Source organism: Nipponia nippon, unplaced genomic scaffold (genome assembly GCF_047370975.1).
Source record: "Nipponia nippon isolate SJK-2023a ecotype South Korea unplaced genomic scaffold, ASM4737097v1 scaffold_7, whole genome shotgun sequence".
Classification (NCBI taxonomy): domain Eukaryota; kingdom Metazoa; phylum Chordata; class Aves; order Pelecaniformes; family Threskiornithidae; genus Nipponia; species Nipponia nippon.
In genome coordinates this window covers 45,658,695-45,682,676 of record NW_028262391.1, presented here as the reverse complement: position 1 = coordinate 45,682,676, position 23,982 = coordinate 45,658,695, and the positions used below count along the sequence as shown (strand labels likewise).

Here is a 23,982-nt window from a genome sequence, read left to right as displayed (position 1 = left end):
CAGAAGGAAACAGTAACAGCAACATTGGTGAAGCGGTAACATTTTCATCTTCGACTTTCCAGCCTTGAAATTTGGTAGCATCAGAGATTAAGATGCAGACTTGACTGTGTCTGTTGCATAGATTTTACAGTCATTCATGACCCATGTAATGCAATGGCAAACATACCCTGAGTTTTGAAGTGGCAGCTGAGAATTAGGTTTTGTTTATCAACAAAAGAGCAGGAGTGTATGTTTGTGCTTCTTTAGAGACATAGCTTGTAAACATGCACTCCTAGGAACGTCACAAAAGACACACAAGGATCAGGGATCATAAGCGATAAAAGTGCAAAACTTGCATAGTTTCGGTAATTAAAGGTAATAAATAGTTGACCTCTAAGATAACCTGTAAAAAAATTCTACCTATATTTGTATTGTTAGAATAAACTTGTTTTGGACCAAACTCTCCCATGCAGCCAGAATACATAAAAACGTGGAACTACATGATTTCAGAGGCAGTTCAGTGAAGAACTGTTTCTCTTTCCTCCACCACGCTAGGGGGAAACAGGTGAAATAATATCCTCCAGAAGCCAGCCCCTTTCACAATTCCCTAAACTGACATCTATGTTCAGGCATTGGTCATTTCTTCTACAATCTTCTACTATAAAGTTTTCCCAGCTAAAGTTTTATCTTTTAATTAATCTGTCCTGACCTTCCTTTACCTTTTTCCCCTCCTCTCTCACCCTAACACTTTTCTCAATTATTTCACTTTCCCTCTCTTTCGTTAATATTTTACCTTTTATTCTCTTGCTCTCATTGCACTTTTACCATCTTTTAAACCTCACGTTAACCAAATCACTAGATTTTTATTCATTTGATCTTCTGACTAGGTTCCTGTCAAAGTTTTTGGTTTTTTTTTTTTCCTCATCTTCTTTACAGTGAATACTCCTTGGATAGGGGCCATGTCTGTACTAAGGATTATAAATAGTGCTTATATGCACAGATATGAATTATTTTTATAGTAGCCTTTGTGATCAGAAACCATCTTTTCTTGTCTGCATATATTTTCATTTTCTTTTTTCCTGCAATACCAAACAAGTCCCATTTATATAAGGATTAACTGCCTTCAATTTCCCTTCTTCCTCCTCCTTTCTTTTTTTTTTTCTTTTTTTTTTTTAATTTATTTTATTTATTTAAGCCATTTTCTTGCCTAGAGCTTGGCACAAATATCTTCTGAAAGCAGGTCCATATTATGTTTGTGCTGCTGTAAAATTAAAAGTAACTTAACAAATTAAACCTATGTTTTGGTAAAAGAACTAACATGTAGGCTTGAAAATTCACTTATCAGTTTTGGCACAACCAATTCAATGCAACCAAGATATGAAAATCTGTTGTAGAAGTGTTGATTAAAAAAAATGAAGCCTCAGGTATCACTGTCTAGTCAGCACACCATGCTTACATTTGAAAATGACCTGGTACAACTCATTGTGCTGAATGCGAGTGAGAGAATGGTTCTGGCTCCTCACATTCCTCCTCTTTTTAACTAAGACAGAATGGTGGTTTTGAAACTTTTTGATAGGGTGCTGCTTTATTTTACAAAGTGCCTTGGAACTCCCTCAATTATCTTGCTTTGACAGATGTAGACAAATTGCTGAAAAGCACATTATCCTCAACCTGATACTAGAAAACATTAGAATTTACTCTGCGTTTCATGACCTGCTTTTGATGTCTTTGCTTATAGCGAATTTTTATATTACCCTGAAATTGACTCTTTTGGTTTGATGGGCTTACTTCCCTTTTGCTTTACTGACAGCTAAAGATCACCTGCACTCGATATGTGTGTATCAGTGGGGACTGAGGACCTGAGTACGTAAATACGTACCTCTGTAAGTGCATACGTATACATTTGCAAACACAGAAAAAGGGACAAATTATGCCAAAAACCCTCTAATATACTAATCCATGAGGAAACAGATTCACACTAATCTAACAAAATGAATAAATATAAGTAAAAGGTATTAAGAAGATTATTTCCTACTTCTTTCTTTTTCTCCCCTTTCACACAGTTAATTTCCCATTTCACCATCTTTTTCCACAGCTTTCTCTGTTTTCCCCTTCCATCTTCCACGTAAATCCTATGGCGAATTGGTTAAGTCCACTCCAGAGTCTAACCATCAATTCCCAGACACAGCATCTTTCATTTCAATGTTTTTGGCTGATTAGGGTTGCACTTAAAGGAAAACAAGTAAGTACGTATCAACACACAGCAAGTGCTACATCTGTGTATGAAAATACACAAACAGATAATTAAACATCAACAAAATATCAATAGGATTAGAGTGTCATGTTGGAACAAATCTTGATAAATCCTTCTCAATAACAATACTCTAACTACTGTGTCATAAGGGGAATATAAATTTAGCCCATTAAAGTGTTGTTGGACAAAGAAAGACACATTAATGCATCTGTTAGTCATTTTCTTACTACTAAGGGACTCTAGTATTGTGCTGCAGATGAAAGCTTTGGCCAAGAAGAGATGTGAAAACATGCAAATTAATGCTAACAACATAATAAATATCTTATTATTCATCAACAACTCAATGGCATACTAGCATAGTTTAAATTGTGAGTAATCAAAGTTCGCCAACGTTTAGACATACATACCTACAACAGACATTTCTGGAACTGTGGCATGATATGGACCATCAACAAACTCTGGGGCGTTGTCATTGATGTCTTGAACCTTAATAATGAATTCTGAAGGAGGCTCCAGAGGTTTGTTTGTGTCCCTGTCGACTGCTTGAGCTGTTAGAGTGTATTCAGCTTTTTCCTCACGGTCAAGCCTTTTCATTGCATGAATGTCTCCAGTCTTGTCATTGATCACAAAGATTGTTCCAGCTCCATCTCCTGACAGAATATACTTGATTTTGCTGCTGCCAGGATCCAGGTCTGTGTGTAACTAAAAGGAAAAAAAAGCATTTTAGATACAAAAATTACACCCAGAATTTTTTTTGCATTGGTCTAACCATACATTTTGTCAAGCTATTCTTTTGTACTTTAATCTTAGCACCAATGATCCATATCTCAGCTTCAATACACAAGGAGAGTAGGGATTTGTACGCATACTAATCAAAAGTGAATGTAATCATAGGCATAATTAGACTTTCTATTTAAAAAGCAGCTGTTATATATATTTTAAATCCCTGTTCTAAAATGTAAATGCCTTCAGAACTATTAGCAGCCAAAATGAACAAGCACAAAATGTCCTTAACCTATTAGATCAAAGGGCGAATGAAGGACTAACAATAATATATATTTTAATGTAGTTTCTTATTTTTAGTTACTACTTTCAGCTTATTTTCAGGTGACTGAAAATGGCTGAACACTGGCATCTATGTATATGCTGTAATGGACAGCATTCACAGAAATTTAGAACCATATCACAACTTAGCTGTTAGCAGAACTTAAAAGGTTCTAAGATCTTTATTCTAAAAGTATTTCCCCTAAAAGAAAGCTTTGTTAAAGCAAGTTTCCAGAAATATAAGAACCCTTACACACATCTTCCCATTCTCCTCAATGCCCCATTATAAAAAATAATATCTAGGTTGTACTTGGCTTTTCAAAAAACAAGATAGGATTATGATAATCTGAAACATCATGGGAAAAATATGTTTTCTTCTTTACTTTGATTTTTTTTTTATTAATTAAAAGCCTGAACTGAAGAACGCTGGAGACAAACAAAGGACTTCCATTGATTTTTGTAGGCTCAGAGCCAAGTACTAAATATCAGATTATCTCCAATAATTTTTAATTTGCGAGGGCGACCGCACCAATTGGTGGACCATATGTATTAATGTCAACACATTCAAAAATACAGGATAATAACTTAAATATACAGTAATAGTGCTTTGAATTCTATTTACTATTAAATCTAACACACTCAATATGAACAATAAGAAGTGAATAACGTCATTAAAAATGTAACTTTCATTTATTATTATTTATCTCTCCCTCACAAAAGATAGTCTGAAGGAAATACGTACAACCTGTTTAGGATAGCTGCAACATGACTTACAACAACTACTACTAGACTTGTTCCTGTTTGCTCATTTTTGTGCAGACAGCTCAACAGAAATTGTTGCTGGTTATGCATTTTACTCTTCAATTGATAGCAGTGGTTGCTAGGGCCGAGCAGCATTATCATTTGATATAAGAAGCTGTATTAGGATATTAAAATAGGTGTGGGAAAAAAAGCCTTGTAACACTGGCTACAGCCAAGCCACAAGTAGATTTTTATGTCATACCACAAGTAGGCTCTGCAGGTTCTTCAGCAGATAATTGGTCACATAGAGTTACATCTGCAAATTAGCTGTTTGGGAATAAGAGCTCAGAAAACTCGTTAACAACACCTTACAAAAAAGGAATCTCGAATTGTTGCAATGAGCGCAGCAGACAACGGCAGTCAGGTCTGATTTTCCAGTTGATCTGGTTTATTATACGTACAAAATCCTGGGCCACCAGTGTATTCTCTGCTCTGCAATAATAGCAGAACTCCCACTGACTACAAGAGGTATAACTTCATCCTCTGTGTTTTACTGGGCAACACATTATTACCACACCAGCTATTACCACACTATTGTTTTAACAACTTTTTAAAAGCACTTTGACTGTCTGTGAATATGAATGACTCAATCCAGTTCACTCTTCTTACCCTACCCACGTGAACGTACACATAGACATCAAGTGATAGCTGAGTCCTTTTTCCAAAAACTCAATCTGTTTTTCTTTTTGTAGCTGCCATCAGCTTTTACTTGAGAACAATCAGTATAATTTACGTTATGTTAATTTAAGTTAACAGCACTCTCCTGTTGCTTGGTACTGCAGTTTTGTCTGCTCAGTAAGACATGTTAATACAACTTTTTTTTTGTCTTAAATGTTATTGTCCTTATGAGCAGGATTATACTCAATTTAGGTGTCAGAAACACAAAGAATTATTTTCAGGGTCCCGGAGCCTGTCAAGATCAATCCAGAATCTGTCTGTGTTTTAAACAGATTGTTTACACTTTAAGCATCTGTTTGATCGCTAAATAAAATCTATACATTATTAACATTGCATATGAAGGATTTGGCAGAATATTCATAGCTGAATTACAGTGTTGTCACATCACAACATTGTCTGGACACACACAACTCAGCAAGCAATTGGGAACATCTCGGTTCACCCAACTACACAGAGCCTTACAGTGAAAAACTATAATCTGAATTTCTAAGGTGGCACTGGCTGGATAAACTAGATATGCCACACAGATATTTGAGAATGCTCAAAGATCCTCCAGTTTGCTATTTGCTAATAAGTAGGAAAGGCTGTCAGTATAATCTCTGGTGTAACTTTTACCCACATTATCCGACAGAAATTATGGTTCACAAATCAGTTCTGGTAACACTTTACAGTGCTAGTAAGATACCAACAGTTAAAATGAAAAAAAGTCTATGGTCACTATTAGTTGCTTCTTCTAATAAGTTAAAGTCCTTTGTATCAAAAGAAAGAAACAGATACTGCTATTTGAAACACTATAAAATGAAGGGCTAAACACTAAACAAAAAGTGCAAGAGCTAGAAGCATTTTACAATCTTAAATTTGAAACTGAGTCTGATTAGCAGAAAATCAGTTTTTTACCTAAATATTAATAGTGGCAAAAACGATAGTAGTTTTTTTTGTTGTGTTTTTTTTTTTTTTTTAGTTCTTTAATAAAAAACAAGCCATAAACATGGCATTTACTGAAATCATGTACTTTTTATGGTGATCATCCGGCTGACAGATTAAAATATCTTTTCTAGGTTTTGAAGTTCTTACACTCTAATATCAAAATATTATAATAAATGACCTATGGAAAAGCCATTTTTCCAAAATCATTTCATTGTTTGAATTTAGGATTAAAACATCATCTACTTAGAATGTTAAATCATAGAAATAAAGTGAAATCCTAAGCCAGAAAGCATAGTATTTTTTTCAAGTAATATTTCCTCTCTTCTACCAGATGTGAATGATAATTTACAGCAATCATCAAGCTTCAGCAAGCTGTATTCATGTGAAGGTTAAAGATCATTAAACACATAATTATATAGGGTCTAGGTGAATGGTAGAGAGGCATAATGAATATGATAAATGAATAATGATTTCTGCTGAAAAAGCCTCACAAATGTTGTAAATGTGAAACTGCTTTCCACACCTGTAGCTTTATTTGTTGCGCCTGTGCTTGAAAGCTGACCTCTTATTTTTCAGAGCAATATCGAGAAATGTAACAAGAATTTCTATTTAAAACAGGAGATATCTGTAGCTCGCCCCTATGTTCCACTACTAGACAGCATCCTAAAACAGAAAAGCATGGTTACTGGAAAACTTAAATCACGTTCAGAGTGAGTCAAACTCACTTCTTTTATGGGAGATTCAATTAATTAGACTTCAAAGGAAGTGAAATCTTCTTCCTCCATCACTGCCCTGCCTGTAGGACTATAAATCCAAATACCTCTCTCCCTTAAAGTAGCAGATGCAACCCCACTACCCAATTCATGCCTGGATTTATGGCAACGGGAGAGGTTTTGGATTCTCTCTTAGTTTTAATGGTGATGCAGATGCCCTGTGTTAATACCCTACTAATGGCTCCCATGTAGCCTCAGCACAGATCCATTCCCAAACAATGAACTTCATTCAAAATGAACCCTCTGAACACGACAGTTTCTAATTATTATTAATTCCTTTACTATTCTATATTATAATACAGATGATAATCAATGCAGCCAGTATTGACGGTAACAGCACAGTGTACTTCCACAAAACTAACGTTATTTTCACTAATAATGAATGCATATCTAAAAGTATTCCCAACACACTATTCAAATATATAACATATATTTATAGTCTCCCACGTACATACATTACAAACATGCATAATTACAATCAATGCAAGAGAAACTGCAGAGATGAAACTTACTCAAAGAGCCTCTATATTCTGCAGATGTAAATGTACTACTCTGCAGTAAAAAACAAATACATGCGCATGTTACTGATATTACATTCTTCTATTCCATAGATATTTGTTCATCATATTTTTAACCACATTTTCTTAACAAATACTTGGTTCAAAACTATGTATGCAGCCAAGGACTTCATGTATGGATGAAGGCTGCAGAAGCTCCGAGCTAGGTTTGTGAAGTTCTTTTGCAATTCTGAGTACACAGGGAGATTTATGAGTCTCTTCTGCAGATGACGACTGTCTCACTTGCTCTCAGTCAGCTACCTGGCAAATCAATGGTAGTCAAAACAGCAGCTTGCTCAGCACAATGAATTTCATGTTCAAGCCATGTGTTCACCATCAGGAAAGTACATAATGCACTTGGGTCTGGTCCATACCCAGAATTAGCAGAAAGCTGTTGACTGGCCTTTGTAGTAGGACTGGGCACTTCAAGTCCTCTCTAGGTGTGCTGTTGATGCACAACTTGACACAGACTGGCCCGTAATGAGATGCATCATCAAAGGGAGGATTTGGAACCCCAATTTCCTCATATTAGTAAAAAGCATAAATATGTCAATAATTCACAAGAGGGGGGAAATCTACATATTATGAAAATGCTCCTGGACATTTTTAATTAAGAAAAGAGAAGAAGGCATTATGTAGTCAAGTTTTTATTTGAGTTTGTTAAAAAGTAATTAATTCATCCTCGTGTAATTACAAGGGAATTACCCCTTACTTGTTTCAAGGGAAAAGGCATAATCTGCCCTTAGAACTTCATTTTAAAATTTGCATCATTCTTCTCCTTCCTAACTCTGGAATCTTTTTTAAGAGATTAACTAGTGCATCACTGATTTTCACCTGATGTTACACAGATACACACACAGCACACCAACACTATCCTAATGCGTCAGGTTCTTCTATTTTTTACCTATGCCTTGCAATAAAATTCCTCATTTATGAGGCAGACCCCATTTAGTGAACTAAGAGACAGAATGTTCAGCTTTTATGACTATTTTCCAAAACTGCTGGGTTCTAAGAAGCTCTAGCTTTTTCTGTGGAAGTATGGAAGGATTTTAGTGACTTTTACAATCATTTATATATATATTAATGCTTTCAAAAACTGTAATGCACTTTACTCATCATGTGTTTCTTTCTGTGACTTTTGCAGGGTTTTTTTCCCTAAAAGTATGAACATCATTAGGTGTTACCGAAGGCTTTTGTGTGTGTTGTTGATGTGTTCTGACACATAATGGACAATGAGCACATTTATTGATGACCCACAGTTTAAAAATCATTCATAATTAAACTATTATAGATAGATTCAATTCATTTGCACACAACGGAGAATTAATAAAGTGAATGTAATTTCAATTTAGTAGAATCTTTCATTTTCTCCATGGATAGGCTCATCCCGTCTCTAGTAATGGGAACTATAGCTGCACAATGGGGAAGAGGAAAACCAAATATTCTGCATTATTATTCAGGGTAATGACAAATTGGGGCACAGACTTGATGTATCTGACATAATGTCAGTACTTGGAACACTTTCGGAAAGAGAACAGACATGTCCGTGGATGACAAAGGTTTCATTTAAGATATGAGAATCATGTAACTTGAAGCCTCTAGAGTAACTGTCAAAAGACATTACTGCTCACACTTCTCAGCTGCAGTTTCATAACCATATTCAAAGAGAATTAAAGCAATAATATCCCTAACACTTTCATTTAAGAGTATAATCTCTGCTTTTGTCTGCCTCAGTTTCCTACCATGTCATTTGAGTATCTTTGATTCCAGATGGCTTCTTTTATGTTTCTGTTTATTCTTTGCTACTGCTTTTTTATTCTATTTGATTTGCTAATTTTGTCTCTGTTTATAGTCATACTGCAACTGTGCACAAACTGCTTTTCATTGCTTACCTTTTGGTATCATCTTATAATACACTAGAGTGAACTGTTGTTTAAAAACTGGAGACAAGATTGGGATCTAACAATCTGTTTGTTCCAATTCACTGATTATGACCAGCTGATGCAAGAAAAGAGCTCAGGAACGTGACTGAGTCTTGATCTAAGGCCTTCCTGGTTAGAGCACCATTGGTCCTTTCTGTATGTCATGTGTCACCCTCCCCACCAGGCTGAATTAATAATTTTTAACATATATTTTCACTCAGTGTCTTGGGAGAACAAAGATAACTATACTTGTTATTACACATGGGAGGAACAGAGAAAGAGATAAACTCACTTTTGGTCTCACAAAGATCCGTATTAGGAAAAAACATCCAGACCATAGGACTACCCAAGCCATTCCTAAACAGCTCTACGCATTTATCTCCAGTTAATCACAGTATTAATTTTTAATTAAAATTGTTATGTATTGCCGGTGTTGTTTCACAGAAGTTGTTCCCCCTGCCAGGGGAACTCCCTAAGAGGGAGGAAACTATGCCTTCAGGTGCAAAGTGTTCCTCAAATCCATGTTCAAATCACATGTTCATCTTCAGTGGTTGTGATGGCAACGAAGACAAGGCAATTTGTTTCTACTCTTTGCTATCTTCATTCCAAAGCAGGTTGATTTTTCTGTATATATTTCTTATATACCTTGCTTCTTCTGAATCCTTATGTTAAACCAGATGATAGCTAAAGCTTTCTGTTTTCCTAGTTCTGGCCTTGGCCATTTCCATTTGGGAATACCATCTGTCTTCCCTTCTGTCCTGAGAACACCGCCACCACGTATGACCTGTGTCCCACCGCAGCTTGGACTGCCTCCTTTAGTCACTGCTTTCTGCAGCTATTTAACGCCCAAGTGTCCTGTGTCGAGTGGCCTCAGATGGCTGGCACCTTTTTGTAGTTGGCTTTCTGCCTAGCTTGGAGTTCATGTAACTATTTCTGAAACCAGACTGCTGTTCCTTTCTCATGTTCCGGCAGACACTACTCCTGAAAAAAGGTCTTGATTTTTTAACCCAACTGTTTCTGACACTTGGAAACATGCAATGAAATTGTGTCGTATTGCCAAAGAGGAATACTTTCCCATCTCATTTACTTCTCTATTATTTCATCCATAGTGTACTGTGGTTCACCACAGGAGATCTGAAAGCTGGGTATAGAGAGCCTCAAAAATCACACGCAGTTTTAGTCTTGTAAAACATATTCGCTCTTTTGTGTCTTTGGGGAGGAGGGGGGAAGTATCTGTCATCTCCTACTGGTTGGGGTCAAGCACTTATATTAACAATTCCAGTGCTTCAGGCATTATAATTAACAGTGCCTCCTGCACTTGTCACTCTTTTCCCAACTCAGTGAAACAGCAGTAAAGCCATTTACTCCCTCCTCCATCTTGTCAGTCTTGGACACAAACTATACTGTCTCGCCGCTCCTTCCTCAATAGAGACAAAAGATGGGGAAGGCTGTAAAAAACCATAAGCCATGAGAGTTTCCCATTCAATGTGCTAGCCAGAAGTTCAGCAGTTCCTATATACCAAATCCTTCTCTTCTGTTCCTTTAATCATCATCATCTTATTTATACTGTTCCGAGCTTTTCTTCCATGTTGTTTGAGCTATATTCTTTCTTTCCTTTTTAGAAGCATATTGTAACTTGCCAGGCTTCATTCTCAGGCATAGAGTACATTGCACTTGAGCATTAAGACCTCTTTGTGTTTTTCAAATTATTTTCTCAAGTGAATGTCAGAGCAATATCTTATAATACATACTCTTAGGATTGCAGAAGAGGAATAAAAAAGTTAATTGCTACATACCCACAGCAGTAATTTGAAGGCTGCTTATAAAATCTGCCAAACTAGACAAGCTATAGCCTAGATCAGCAAAGGCAGAAAACGGTACAATAGGCCAGTGTGGTCAAAGGTGATAGGATATTTCTATTTATTTAAGCATATTTAAGTTGTCATGATTTTACAATCCTTCAAGGCTCTGCTTTCAGCTGCTTTCACCACCCTGGCTTCTGATCATGCTTTGCTCACAATGATTAGGAGGATCCCAGTGATAATATATTTAACCTGTCCTCCGTCTTAATAAAAGAATTTCAAATCCATGCAGAATGCATTCTGTGACTTAATGTGTTCTGTTATTTAATAATATTTAACAGAACAAACCTAAAAGCATTAAAATACCTTTTTTTGAAGGTAATTTTTCAAACTTACCATGAATGCTTAGCATACTTCAGTGTCTGAACATAAGGAAGTAAGTACTGTCTAAATCCACATAATGTGTAAAGCTGGCAGTGCAAATAGAAAGCTCTTTTCTAGCAACTGGCTGTCAAACACATCTACAGTGCAGAAATATAAACATCAGCTATGCAGCCAGCTTTGAGCTAAAATTGAAAACTGTTGAGAAGGTAACTGAGTGAAATAAAGAGAACTGAAAAATTAAATTGTGAGTACTTACATACTGATTATCTTATAAACTATCTGCTTACGTGTGATAATATAACTTATTTTTAGTGTACTTACACTAACCTGTGAACTGTACACATGGGTACAGTATACATTTTTTCTTACTAAAAATATTTTTCAAGTGACTTGGAATGTGCAAATAAACACAGCTAGGAAATGCTACAAAGCAAATTCCTTATGAGATGTCAAATAAAACATTAGTTCTTCAGAGTTACTATGTTTGCAGTTACATAGTAACATTACAGTGTCATACATCAGAATAAATAGATATAACATGAGGATAATTTGATTATTTTTCCCCATTTTCTTGCAGTTAGATGTTTATTAGGGATAACTCATGCAGAATTGTAAGTTATTCAGAAGAACCTGGTTGAAACTAGTTATTATGATTTCATGCAGTTTCACAAGAAATTATTTGCCACATCACTTGTGTGGCTTTTAAAGCTTTCTAATGTAATTTCCCATACACTTCCACTAAGTCATGCGTTCTTGTGAGTTTCTTACAAACTGACTTGCAAAGGTTATGTCTCTCATAATGTGATTAATTTGCAATACCATTAAATTTGAAATATTTTTTAAACCACTAGAGAGAGATCATAGCTTCTGCCGTTGTTAATGCTTTTCTGGAAGAACTGACAGAGGAGAGGAGAACACAAACCATTACACACAGACAATATTAAATACGCAGAAATAAACTACTGTGCCCACTCCAGCAGGGTTTGATATTTAGTAATATATTACTTCTAATTCTCTAGCAACTTGTATTGAGTCCTGCAGTCCCCTTCTCAGTACATACGGAGGCTAAAGTCTCAGTGACAATTACCACTTTTTTTCGCACATCAGATAACCTGACCTGTTTCCAAGGAGGAAAAAATAGCAGTGCTATGATTATAAGTGTGGGCACTGTTTGGAGTATTTATGTCATTTGCTGTAAACACCTAACCTACCTGTGATTCAAAGCATCCAAAATTTGGGGTCAATGTCCCATCAAAAAAGAAACTCTGGCTCAGCATGAATACGGACAAATTGTATACAAATCAGTATCACAGAAGCTGTAAGTGTGTAACATATGTCAATCTCAAAACAGCCAGAATGCATACAGAGTTAGCAATGATTTAGTCTAGACCTTTATCCAAATTGTCTGAGCTCATGGTGAAGACTACTGTGGGAGACTGCGGGAGACATCTGTACTAATTTAATGATGGTTGAATCACTGTCGGTCTTCTCTACCCACACAAGCTTGGTAGCACTCATATCACTCTGCGAGCACAGAACAGCCAAAACCCCATATGTTCCTCTCCCCATTCAGCTGTTCTTTGCATTTCTCTACTGGGACATCCTTCTTAGAAAGGAGAGGTGACCAGCTATCCTGCACTAATATCTTTTGGCATTGTGATTAGCAGACAGGATACACAATACACGCTAGACTGAAGTTAAGAGGCAAAGAAACCTATCATGATTTCTCAGGACCTCTTTTCAAATGATACGCGTATTCCCCTCCTTCAAAGAACTGATTGTCAGGTGGCCCACTAGAGAACGTAGCGGCCATAAAAGGAACAGCAAAGGAGGGAAACAGCAGCATAAGGGAGATCCTTGAAGATCTCCAAGGACTCTGCTGAGGTTTCTCTAATAAAATAAGTTCAGGTACCTACTGGAGCGGCTCAGAAAAAAAAGAACAAAAAAAAACCTTTAAAAAGGTGAGAAAGAGGTACAATGTTGAGAACTGAAGTTTTTAAATGATCCAAATGATACCCTAGATACAAGAATGACACAAAACCCAAATATCTTATGTACATCCCTGCTATTTATCTGAAAGAACTCTACTGAGAGAACCAAATGACAGCTGGTTAGCTGGGCAGCTGACAACTGCAGAGTCAGTACTCATCTATAAATAATGATTATTAATTACTTGTATTACAATAACACATAGAGGTCCTTGTTGACACAAGGGCTCTGTTATACCGTGTGCTGCAACCTTCACTGAGCTTACTTCACTGTCCTCTCCTTATGGTGAAATATTAAATGGCTTTTTTTCCCCTTCCCTTTTTCTGAAAAAGGGACAAGGAAGAATGAACCCAGAATACATATTTTTAGAAATGAGTTTCTAAGACATTGGCTAATTTCTACAATTACCACCTATGGCTTCAGTATGGCTCAAACTTATGGAAAAAATGGGGCTGAATTCTTGCATAAATTTCTAGTTCTAAGATGATTATTTTTTAATTTTTTTTTTTTTTTAATGTGAATGCTTTTAGGGTCTGATATAAGACCCAGGAACTCAGTAGGAGTCTCTGTCTCAAATTTCAAGGGACACCAGACAAAACTCTTTATTTGAAACATATATAAAGAAAGATACAGAACCAAAGACACTTCCCCAAAAAGACAAAAAAAAAAAATCACAACTGACATCTAGTTATTAATTCATATTATTACTCCATAATTTATAGTCCAGTTAAATTCAGAATTTACCATTAGCCTACAAGTTTAATTTTTTTATACTTTTCTGATAACTGACAGATCATGTGTAATCAACTTTCATACAAACTAGATAAATAATGAGATTAACATATCTGACTGTGAGATAATAAAGTGTTGAAAATAGCAAGACCTTGAAGTAAATTAGAATATTTGAGATTATTTATCAAGTCAGTAAAGCTGCCTTTTTACATTTACTCAGGATATAGGAGATAGAATATTTTGTTTGTCTATGGAGATGGGATCATTGGGTATGTAAATGGATATTGATGGCAAAGTGAACTGAAAAGATAATCTGCTGTATGTTCTTCAACAAAATATTAGCAGTACAAATGCACCGTTGCTCCGTTCTGTTATGGGTATTCTGACACAAAAACTGATAGAGTTAACAAACATATCTTGGCTTATCAAATGTTAACTCTTTTTTGACACAAATTGGGATCCTGGCCAGTCAAAAATCACAGTCATAGCATGATTAAACCAAACTTTTTTTCCACCCATACTGAAAATTCAAAGCCATATGAAATATCTCACTACTGACCACAATTGGTTTCTGAGTTTGTATATGTTTATCAGCTGGACCATAGTTCCCTGTCTCAGCTACGCCAACTTCACTAATAGGTAGCTTATCTCAGAAAAAGACAGAAACCCACAGGATGAGAATGCTTGGAGCCATAACTTTCTCCAGTCTGGTGCATAACTACTTCTGATTATACAGCATCAATGTTAGCAAGGTGGCTAAACAGGGAAACCCCATGGGTTCTCCAGTCTCCTTTTCTTTTTCCATATGTGCCATGAGAAAGTATGACATAGTGGTAGAACAGGCTCAATATTATTTTCAAGAAAAAATAATTAGCCTGAATATAACCCTGCCCTTCTAATCAGCGCAAAACCCAAGCAATCTCAACCTGACAAAGAGAAAACACAGAGCAATTTTGGGGGACTACAACACTTACATTTCCTATAATAGGATAGAAATTCATAAGAAAAGCAGAGTCCCTGAGCGAGCTATATATTCTGCTTTTGTTTCCTATATTATTGATATGTAGGTTTAACAAACAGTTCCAAGCCTGTGAAAGAATCCAGAAGGACTGAAAAATTCTTATGTTTGTCAATCGTTACAAATAAGTCATGAACAGTCACTTAAAAATGATTCACATTCATGGAGATTGTAGTATGCATAAGTATTGCTAGAAATCATCACTTAAAGATTCAATTCCACTTCTTGATCTGCAAATACCATGGATTTCTTAGAGTTGACCTGTAACTTTAAACCTTTGTGTGCTGCTTGCCAGTATGGTCAGTCTCTACTCAGTCCAATTTGAGCTGTTTAAATGAATATTACATTAGTTCCAAACATTCCAACATGAACAGAATGTATATTTATAAGACAGAATGAAAGATAGTAGTGAAGTTGTATCATATACAATGTTTTACTCTTTATACCTTAAAAAAGAACTTCAATGTAAGACTTAAATAGTTAAAAGTCTGGCACCTGTCCTCTACCAATAAAAAGGAATGAGGTTATGCAGACTAGGTGATAGATAATAGAGAAAATGTGAAAAGACCATAAAAAGCCTCCATCTAAAGTATACTATATTGTCACAACAACAACAAAAAAATCCTTGTATTTCAGCTTTCTTCTATCTGCTGAGATATAGTTCCAAAGGGATGGCGGTAGTGTAAGTCAAAAAACAAACATCAGCCAGTTTGGACGATGAAAACAACCAAGAAATAGAAGTATCTAGAGTAAACAAAAGGGAAAGCAGGAAGAAACAAAAGGAAGTAAATACCAAGCATATGGCTCCTAAAAAGCACATAGAAAAAAGTTACATGAATGTTAGGCAATTTAAATCTTGCCACAGAAAATGAAGCTGAGAATATTTCACTTCCAGATGCCAGTTTATTGATTACAAGATGGTTGGATTTTTTTTTTTTTTTGTTATAAAAGACAAACAAACCACAGCCTTACAAATACCCAAAAGCAAAGAGGAAAAAGCCCCCAACAATCTATATATGCTTGTGATAATATTCACTTTAAGGGCTACCTGGAGAGTTTTACATTTGACAAATACTTTTTCTTTTCTTTTCCTGCTCTTGTCTACAAGAGATTTGACAATAACTGAATTTTTAAGCCTGTGTGGAGAAACACCAGAGAAGCAGACCCTCACTATCAAAGGGGTGGGGGAGTTGCTCGATGGGAAGAAGCTCTTCCAAGAAATCTGCATGAGAAAAAATTAGAATAGCAGCTAGTTGAAATCAAGAACAATACAAGGAATTACATTCCTGAAAGGTGGGCCACAAGTTGTTTGCAAAGATAACAGATTTCAATAGCTTCTTTGACTGCAGATGATAGCTAAATGAATGGATACAGAATATGAGATCAACAGAAAAGCCTCTGAGTTTTTTGTTGTTTTTTTTTTTTTTCCAGAAGTAATACCTGATTTGGATCTCATTATATTCAGTAGCGAGTGCATTTCTTTGCTAAGAATACTCCCAAACCTTATTTATTCTGCCTGGAATCTTACTGCCAAGCTCATTTCTTCTCACTCCCTGTGGCTAAAGCTCTCTTCCGGCCTGATTCTCTTCTAGAAGTGACATTTTATATTGATAGCCCAAGCAAAGAGAGTCATCATCAAACTGGCCGTGTCACTCAGCCCCAGGGTGCAATGCCAAGAGTGATCGCACATCGTGAATACCAGCAACTCACTCAGAGCTTTGCAGAAACCAGAAATAACTTTTTATTTGCCTTCCTGCAATCAAGGTAACATTATCATCATCTAAATATTAGTACATGGACATCACGTACATTACTGCACAATCTGAATGTATCACCACAGCAATTGAATGAGCATCACCACACCATTGCAAAGCAAAAATTATTTTTTCTTCCCATTCTGCTGATGGGGAAACAGAGTCACAGAAATAAAGAGACCCAATATTCAGAACAAATAGAATAGCTGAAGGTCCTAAGGACAGCTGCTTGAGACCACTAAGAAGCTACACCCAAAAGAGCAGCCTTACCCTTGTAGCTGCATATATTTTTTCACTTTTATTTTTTTGGACAAGAATAATGATTCAGTGACACTCACTTCAACCATTCACCTGCATATTACTGAGAAATTGATTTAGGAAACAAATACAGGTTTGGGAAAAGACCAATGCAGTATTTTTTCTGAATGTTTCCTGACCAGAATGCTTCAATGTTATTTTACATTCAAAAGCTTTTTATGCCTGTATATGCATTAATTTCATTCTTTTAAAGTATCTAACTTTTTAATATGTTCAAAATGTAAACAAAATGCTTCCTTTTAAATTAATTTTATTTGTTATCATAGTAGGGGTTTCTTTTTCATATAATAAAAATACTATGCCTAGCCCAAAATATCTTTTGATATTCCAAAAATTTGTATTTAGAGTGACACAAAAGTACCTTTTCTCCCCAACTTTTCAAAACTGCTCATGAAATTAAAATCTATTACTCATCTCAGAAGAAGCACTCGAGTTCTAGGAGAATTAAATTCTTATTTGCTTTAAAAGCAAAACCATTCCTGCTACCTACACAAATCTTCCAATTAAACCTTTACTTCCAACAAAAATAAAACAATTGCATTCCCTTTGTTTATCGTAATTTAATTATTTTCTTTATTAGAACCAGCTTTATTTTGATGTTTTAGTATTTTATGCTATGACTCATTCTGTAGATACCAGAACAGCTTTCTGCCACGTCTTTACTTCCACAGCATCACAAGCATAATTAAAACATATTTGCTGTGATTATACTTCGGCATATACAGATCAACATATATTTTGCTCTTAGGTATGGAATCCCTATTGTTCATGTAATTACTATGAAGAAATAATGCAAATGAGCCTGCTGGAGATAATTACTGGACTTTCTTTTTAACTTTACAATGTTATAAACAAGAATTGGCATTCCACTCAGGGGTGGACAGCACTCATTTTATTGAATGCTTTAAAGACTTCAAATTAACAGAAGCTCAACAACCATTGTAATCATTCATCTAGCACATATTAATATCTCTAAAATCAGATCTTAGATTGTGGTCTAGAATTACATAGATCAAGATATCTCTGATTAGCATACCTTAACAAACAAAATTAAGTATTGTGCTTCTGTGATAAAGGACATCACATCTATGACTTGGCAGCTGCCTGCACAATTTGAATCAGTAATCACAGCGGGATAAGTTAAGACTGGAGTAAAATCCACATTTATAGTACCTGCTGAGAGCACTTCTTAACTTGTGTAGGATTTAGAAAGACCTTTAAATTATTTAAACTTTTTTGTAGTTTGCAATGAAAGTCACTGAGCTACATCACAGGATGATAAACATCCACATACTATGTTCTCCTAAATTAGTTTCCTCTCATTCCCAGTGACAGAATTCTCTTCCAGTTACTCAGAAATCCACAATCAACACAGAGAAATCTCACCTGAAGACAGTTGTTTCCCCCCCCGTAAACAATCTCTATTAATCACATACACGTGTTGTCATGGTCCAGAAGAACATGGAGGCACAAGACACTGCAGAGGTCTACCTCTGAAAGGGATGGGCACAATTGACTCCTGCCACTAGCACAAGTGACAGTATTCGGGGACAGGAAAGTGGCAGGGTCATCCCACAGTGTCAAAGCCTCAGATGTTCAGTCAAACCAATCTCTCAATTTTTGCTTTCCCCCCTTTTTTTACCTAGTGTGCCTTTTCTTTACATTATTTGGGGTACTGTGCATAAAGGAATAACCTGCTGCTTTATCTAATACCCATCTAAAACTTTTGTCGAGTACTCTGCTGACTAGGGTGTGCAAACCATCTGCACCAAAGGAAAAGATGACAGGGGCCATTCTAGATGAATGATCCCTTCGACAAGGTCACCACCAGTGCCATCTGATTGATCTACAAGGCACTACAGGCAGTCCCCTGGACTTAGTCTCTTTCCTCTGCTCTCATCAGGCTGAGTCCTGCAGGGGATCCAATTGCTTATTTTTTCCAGGGATCAGAAAATTATATTTTCAAAACATATTCTCATCTTTTATAGGATATCATTATGAGGAAAGTCAAGTTTTCATAAATAGCAAAAATCATATAGAAGCCTGATAAACTTAACCTAAGGCGAAAGGTCAATGCATAAACATTCCTGAAAGCTGATAGACTGAGTTTTGGGAAAGACATGATTAGCCCTTACCTTCTTAGTTCTTCAACAGTTTCTTCCTAATCATTTCTTCCAGTTTATCTTTCACGGATCCTACCTCAGCCAAAGGATTTTGGAATACAAGTTTTGATGCACAAACCCAATCATTCCTCTGCGCAGCCCTTTCTGTTCTTGCTTTGAATATATTTTACTAGCAAATGAATTAGGCTGAGTTTGGCCTGGCTTTTGGAAATCTCCAGTCTTAATTTTTGAGGCTCTTTTTGAAATTATACATTTGTGATGCTGTCCATATTTTTGCCCTTTCAAAAAGGGCAATCAAAAGAAAGGATACCAACTCTCCTCTGAATGTGCCATAATGTCTAGCTGAAGCACAAACTATCAAAAATGGAGATACAAACAAAACAAAACCCAAGGTAAAAAAGCGCCATTTTTATCTATGCTGCACTAGTAGGCTCTCCCATCATTTCAAATACAGAAATGTACTTAGATATCTCATTATGCTATGTAGTAGCAAATTTTTGTCTATCCCTATGCTGAACAGAAATCTAATGTTATAATTATCTCAGCATTCTAAGAATCTCCCCAAATGCCTGTATTGACAAAGTTGCTCTTTGATGCTAAATTTTGATTTATATTTTAGCGATTTCTTTATTTTAAGCAAGGGAATGGGGGAAGAACTCAAATTGTATTTGTTCACATGGAAAGAAAACTCATTTTTGAGAAAACTAAAATTAAACTTCAAGAGCTTTGATATGTTTCTTTTTTATTGGTGCCTCCTTGTATTATAACAATTGAAAGGAATTTTTACTTGATGCATATCTAAACTCCTTCAAGTTCTGCAGTACATTATTTTGAATTAAGTTAGCATTATTTTTGAAAGGCTAAGAAGTGCAACCACAGGTTAGCTCTGTTCAACCAAGCAGTGTCTGTGCTTTGAACTGACAGAAGCCTTTAAGTGCAAAAGCTTAGGTAAGCTGATAAAGATGAAACCAGCCACATCTGCAGTTACTTAGATGCAATTCAATTCAGCTCTATCATACCATGAATCTCGGATATTGTTGCACATTTTAAAACAGTATTACTGTGGGGTAGTAAATAATAAGCTTGCACAGATAATGAGATCTCGGACAAAAGGAGAAAAAAACAAAAGATTATTTCTTGGTTCCCGCTCCCCCAAAATATAAGTTGTTACCACCACAATAAATCATTATTGTGAATTAAAAATCCCAAACAATTTTACTGTGCTATTAATTAGAAATTTCCCCTTTAGCATGGAAAGAGCTTTCCATCCCAACATAAAATTAACCAGAACAGAAGAGCAACATTTATACATTTATAACATTTATAAATTACCTTGTTGTTACATTTACATTTGGCTAAGATCAAGAAATTTGGCTGACTCGCACTGTACATACAGGAAAGAGCAACAGCAGCATTACCCTGCATTCAGTCCTCCCTATACTAGGAACTCAGATGAAATACAGAATGTGGGCTACTACAAATTATAGTTTACTTTCCAGGAAAAAAAACCCAGATTGTTGGGTCCTGCTCCCCCACCCCTGAATTTGAAGGTCATTGGAATTAAATACACTGGTCAGATACCTTCTTTTAGAGAGCTAAAAAGCTCCCTGTGCGCAATATCAGAAAGTAAGTGAAATAGGAAACGCTACATCTGTGCCACCCGAGGATTCCCAAATACCAGGGCAATCAGGACAGAAATGAATCCGCACCACCATACTGGCCCATGGTGGCCAAATCAGTTGAGTAAATGTCTTTTAGCAATCTGTCTGGCATAACATAGTCCAGCTGCATTTTACCCTCCTTGTGGACACAAATGAACAACATAAACTCCAGATGTAATTCGCCCTGCCATGCCCTTACCAAAGTCAATGCAACTCTGCAGTGCCAACAAGTTTTGTGACAGCTTTTAATTAAAACAAATAAACAATGAGATTAAAATGTAAATTACAAAAACACCATTCAGGTAATTCCGTGTTGGTTAAACTTTTTTCTATGTGGCCACCAAAAGCACACAGGTAATTTAGTATTTCAAACTGATTTTGCAAATACATTAGCTGTTAACATAAAATTGTTAAGCAAATCATTCCAGGAGAAAACCATTCTGGGATATAGTTATGGGAAGAGGTCACATATGCAAAACTAAGCTTTGCCCAATTGATTTCTAATTATAAAATCAGAGGCTCTAGAGTTTGTGGTTAATAGTCCTTCCCTTTAGCCTGAAAAAATAAACTTACAGCATGCGCTCACACACAAATACAAATAGACCTAAAACGCTTCTCCTTGTTTTAGTAAGCAAGTATGTGTCCTGGCATTGTTCAGCTAAGAACGAATCAGACGATGCCTCACTGAAGGCCATCTATGGAATTAAGTCTACAATGCCTCACTGATGGCCAGCTGTGATACAGCAAATTGTTCCTTATAATAAAGCTACAATAATGTCTGTTTGGGGAAAAAAAAAAGCCACAGGCAGATTCTACAAGGGCTGAATAAATTTAAATGCCAATATTGGATAATTACGTAATTTTATGTTTCCCTTTGTAAAAAGATAGTGGCAAAAAATTTCCTATATTTAATTAATTAATTCTTCAGCACCAAGACTGCCAGGACATCCGAGTCTCTTGTCTCATTTCATCTTTGCATGAAATTGGACAATTCTCGGGATGAAAGAAAGCCAAATAGCACAGTTCTACACATTAAGTGTGCTCAACATAAGGATGCTTTCTGAGTAGATTCTGCACCTTCATCATAGGCTAAAGTGGCAGGAAGGTGAGTATACTTTGTCTATAATAGAAACAAATCAGGAAAATCTTTAGTTAATATATGATGCGCAAGAGCATTTGAGTCACAGGTCTACCTGCCTGTTTTATACAACAGCTGTATTCAGTGTACACACATTGCATTTTAGAAATTAATGATTTGTTCTGAGTTTATAATTTTATAATGATACAATGCTAGCACATTCATAAACATTGTGAATCTTTTTCTTGGGGAATCTAAATTCTGTGCTGTGCTGCGTGATTACTCAAATAATAAATTACTACTCCTCATGACAAGAAGAGAAGAATTGTGATGTATATAACTTGTCATCTCCATCACTAATATTTACAAATGAATGCATCTAATGATTTGGCTGCTAGAAATTTCATTCTGTAGTTTTGCTAAAACTTAGTCATCTTCATTATTTTTCTCTCTAAAGCCGTAAAAAAATTTCATAAAAAAATTACTTTTTAAAAAGAAAAATATTTTCTTAATAAATCATTACTTTCAGTTCTGGTCTTGATTTTCCGCTGCATTATTCCACTTGCACATCTATGAGAGTCAGCAGAGCAGAGATGACATTTCCTGAACAAACAGGTCTTTCCTTGCTCTGCTCCAGTTCCCTTATCACCCATTCAAAGTTACACAAAGTAATCTGGAAAACAGTGCCATGAATTCAGTTGCATGTATCTGAGTAACAGGTTTTTAATCATGTATTGCTAGTAGACCAGCTTGCAAGCCAGCAGTCAAATTTTGTGGTGGCATCACCCACAGATGTTTCACAAAGTGAGACACGGGGAGCTGTCAACCCACTGTGAATCAATTTATTCATTCTCACCAACTCTCCAGTCAATTTCATCCTTCAAGGTGCAAATTAGAAATACAGATGTATTCCCTGAAAAGCTTTCCAGATTCAGGTTTTTAAAAGCAAGTTAAGAGCCTGTTGGCTCTCATCCAGTGTAGTATCAGTTTGACACTGGAGGAATACTTCTGCAGGGAGCTACATCCCCAACTTTGAAGTGAACTTTATAAACACGTATTCATATCAGTGGTGTCTCTGCAACTCCAAAGTCCTAAAACTTCATAGCCACAGTCAAGACCTGGGAAAACACCTTTCGACTTTCAGCCACTTCTGCCACAAGTGGGAAGTGTAAAGCTCTAAGACTACGCCATTGTCTTAAATGACACGTTTGACATTGTTGCTACTGGGGACCATAATTTGGAGGACAGCAACTACCCAAGACCGATGCATGAATGAGAAGGAACTTTAGTACTTTTTAGCTATGTGGAACAGTGAGATATCTTGCACTAAGTCAAGATATATTCCATCTGCAATGACATAGAATAGAAGGTAAAAGGAAACTTGAAGTTGAGTCAATAAACTATATAATAAAGTCATTACAGGTCTGTGATGTGATGAGATGAACAGCAGCAAAGGATAAACAATGGTATGTTACATCTGTTGCATACACTCTAAGCACTGCTAAGTGGAACTGTGTTCTTGTAATTTGTTTGTATTTGCTGTGAGAACTTGCACAAGTCAACAGATAAATAGAACAGTAGAAGTCTGTCAGGTTTTCTACTACCCTAATATTTAAACATTTTTTTTTTCTAACATTGCAGAGTGATATTAATAAAGGTACAATATCAGTTTGAGTGATAGAAAGTAGATCAAATTTACTTGCCTAATTATGCCTCACTTTGGCCTAACCATAAGCATGATGAAGAACAGGCAACTAACCCCAGTAGACTGCCCTGCTGTTCTGGGTTATCAGTTGCAACATTGGTTTCTCTTGATAATCTATTTCAGAGGTTGAAAGCAGAAGACTATGTAAGTAAGAAGCAGCAATGAAAATGTTTCATTCGCAATATGCTTGCTACCTTTTTTTTATTTAGCTAAGACTGCTTGGAGTAAAATATTTCATTCTAGCTCAGAGATACTGCTAAAATTTTTATTAATATGCATTGTTCTTCCTTTTTAAATCTTACAAAATTGAATCTAAAATAATACCATCCTGGATTCTGAGATATGATTATAGGTGAGAAAGTATGATTTTCTACCAGTCACAATGGCAATGCTATCTCCTTATTTTCATATCTACCCTTTATTTTAATATGCAGATAATAACAATCCATAGCTACATAAATGTAAATACCAGAGAATCCATTT

At 35.9% G+C, this 23,982-nt stretch overlaps 1 protein-coding gene across 4 annotated transcripts in view; it reads right to left on the bottom strand.

Moving 5' to 3' along the window:
* The window catches only part of CDH8 (cadherin 8), a 402,754-nt gene that overhangs the window by 95,702 nt on the left and 283,070 nt on the right, over nucleotides 1-23,982 (bottom strand). For all 4 annotated transcript variants that reach the window (XM_087739090.1, XM_087739089.1, XM_009465735.2 and 1 more), the window contains one exon: nucleotides 2,641-2,935. In XM_087739090.1, coding sequence (XP_087595216.1) covers nucleotides 2,641-2,935 — 295 coding nt within the window. The remainder of the gene's footprint in view (nucleotides 1-2,640; nucleotides 2,936-23,982) is intronic.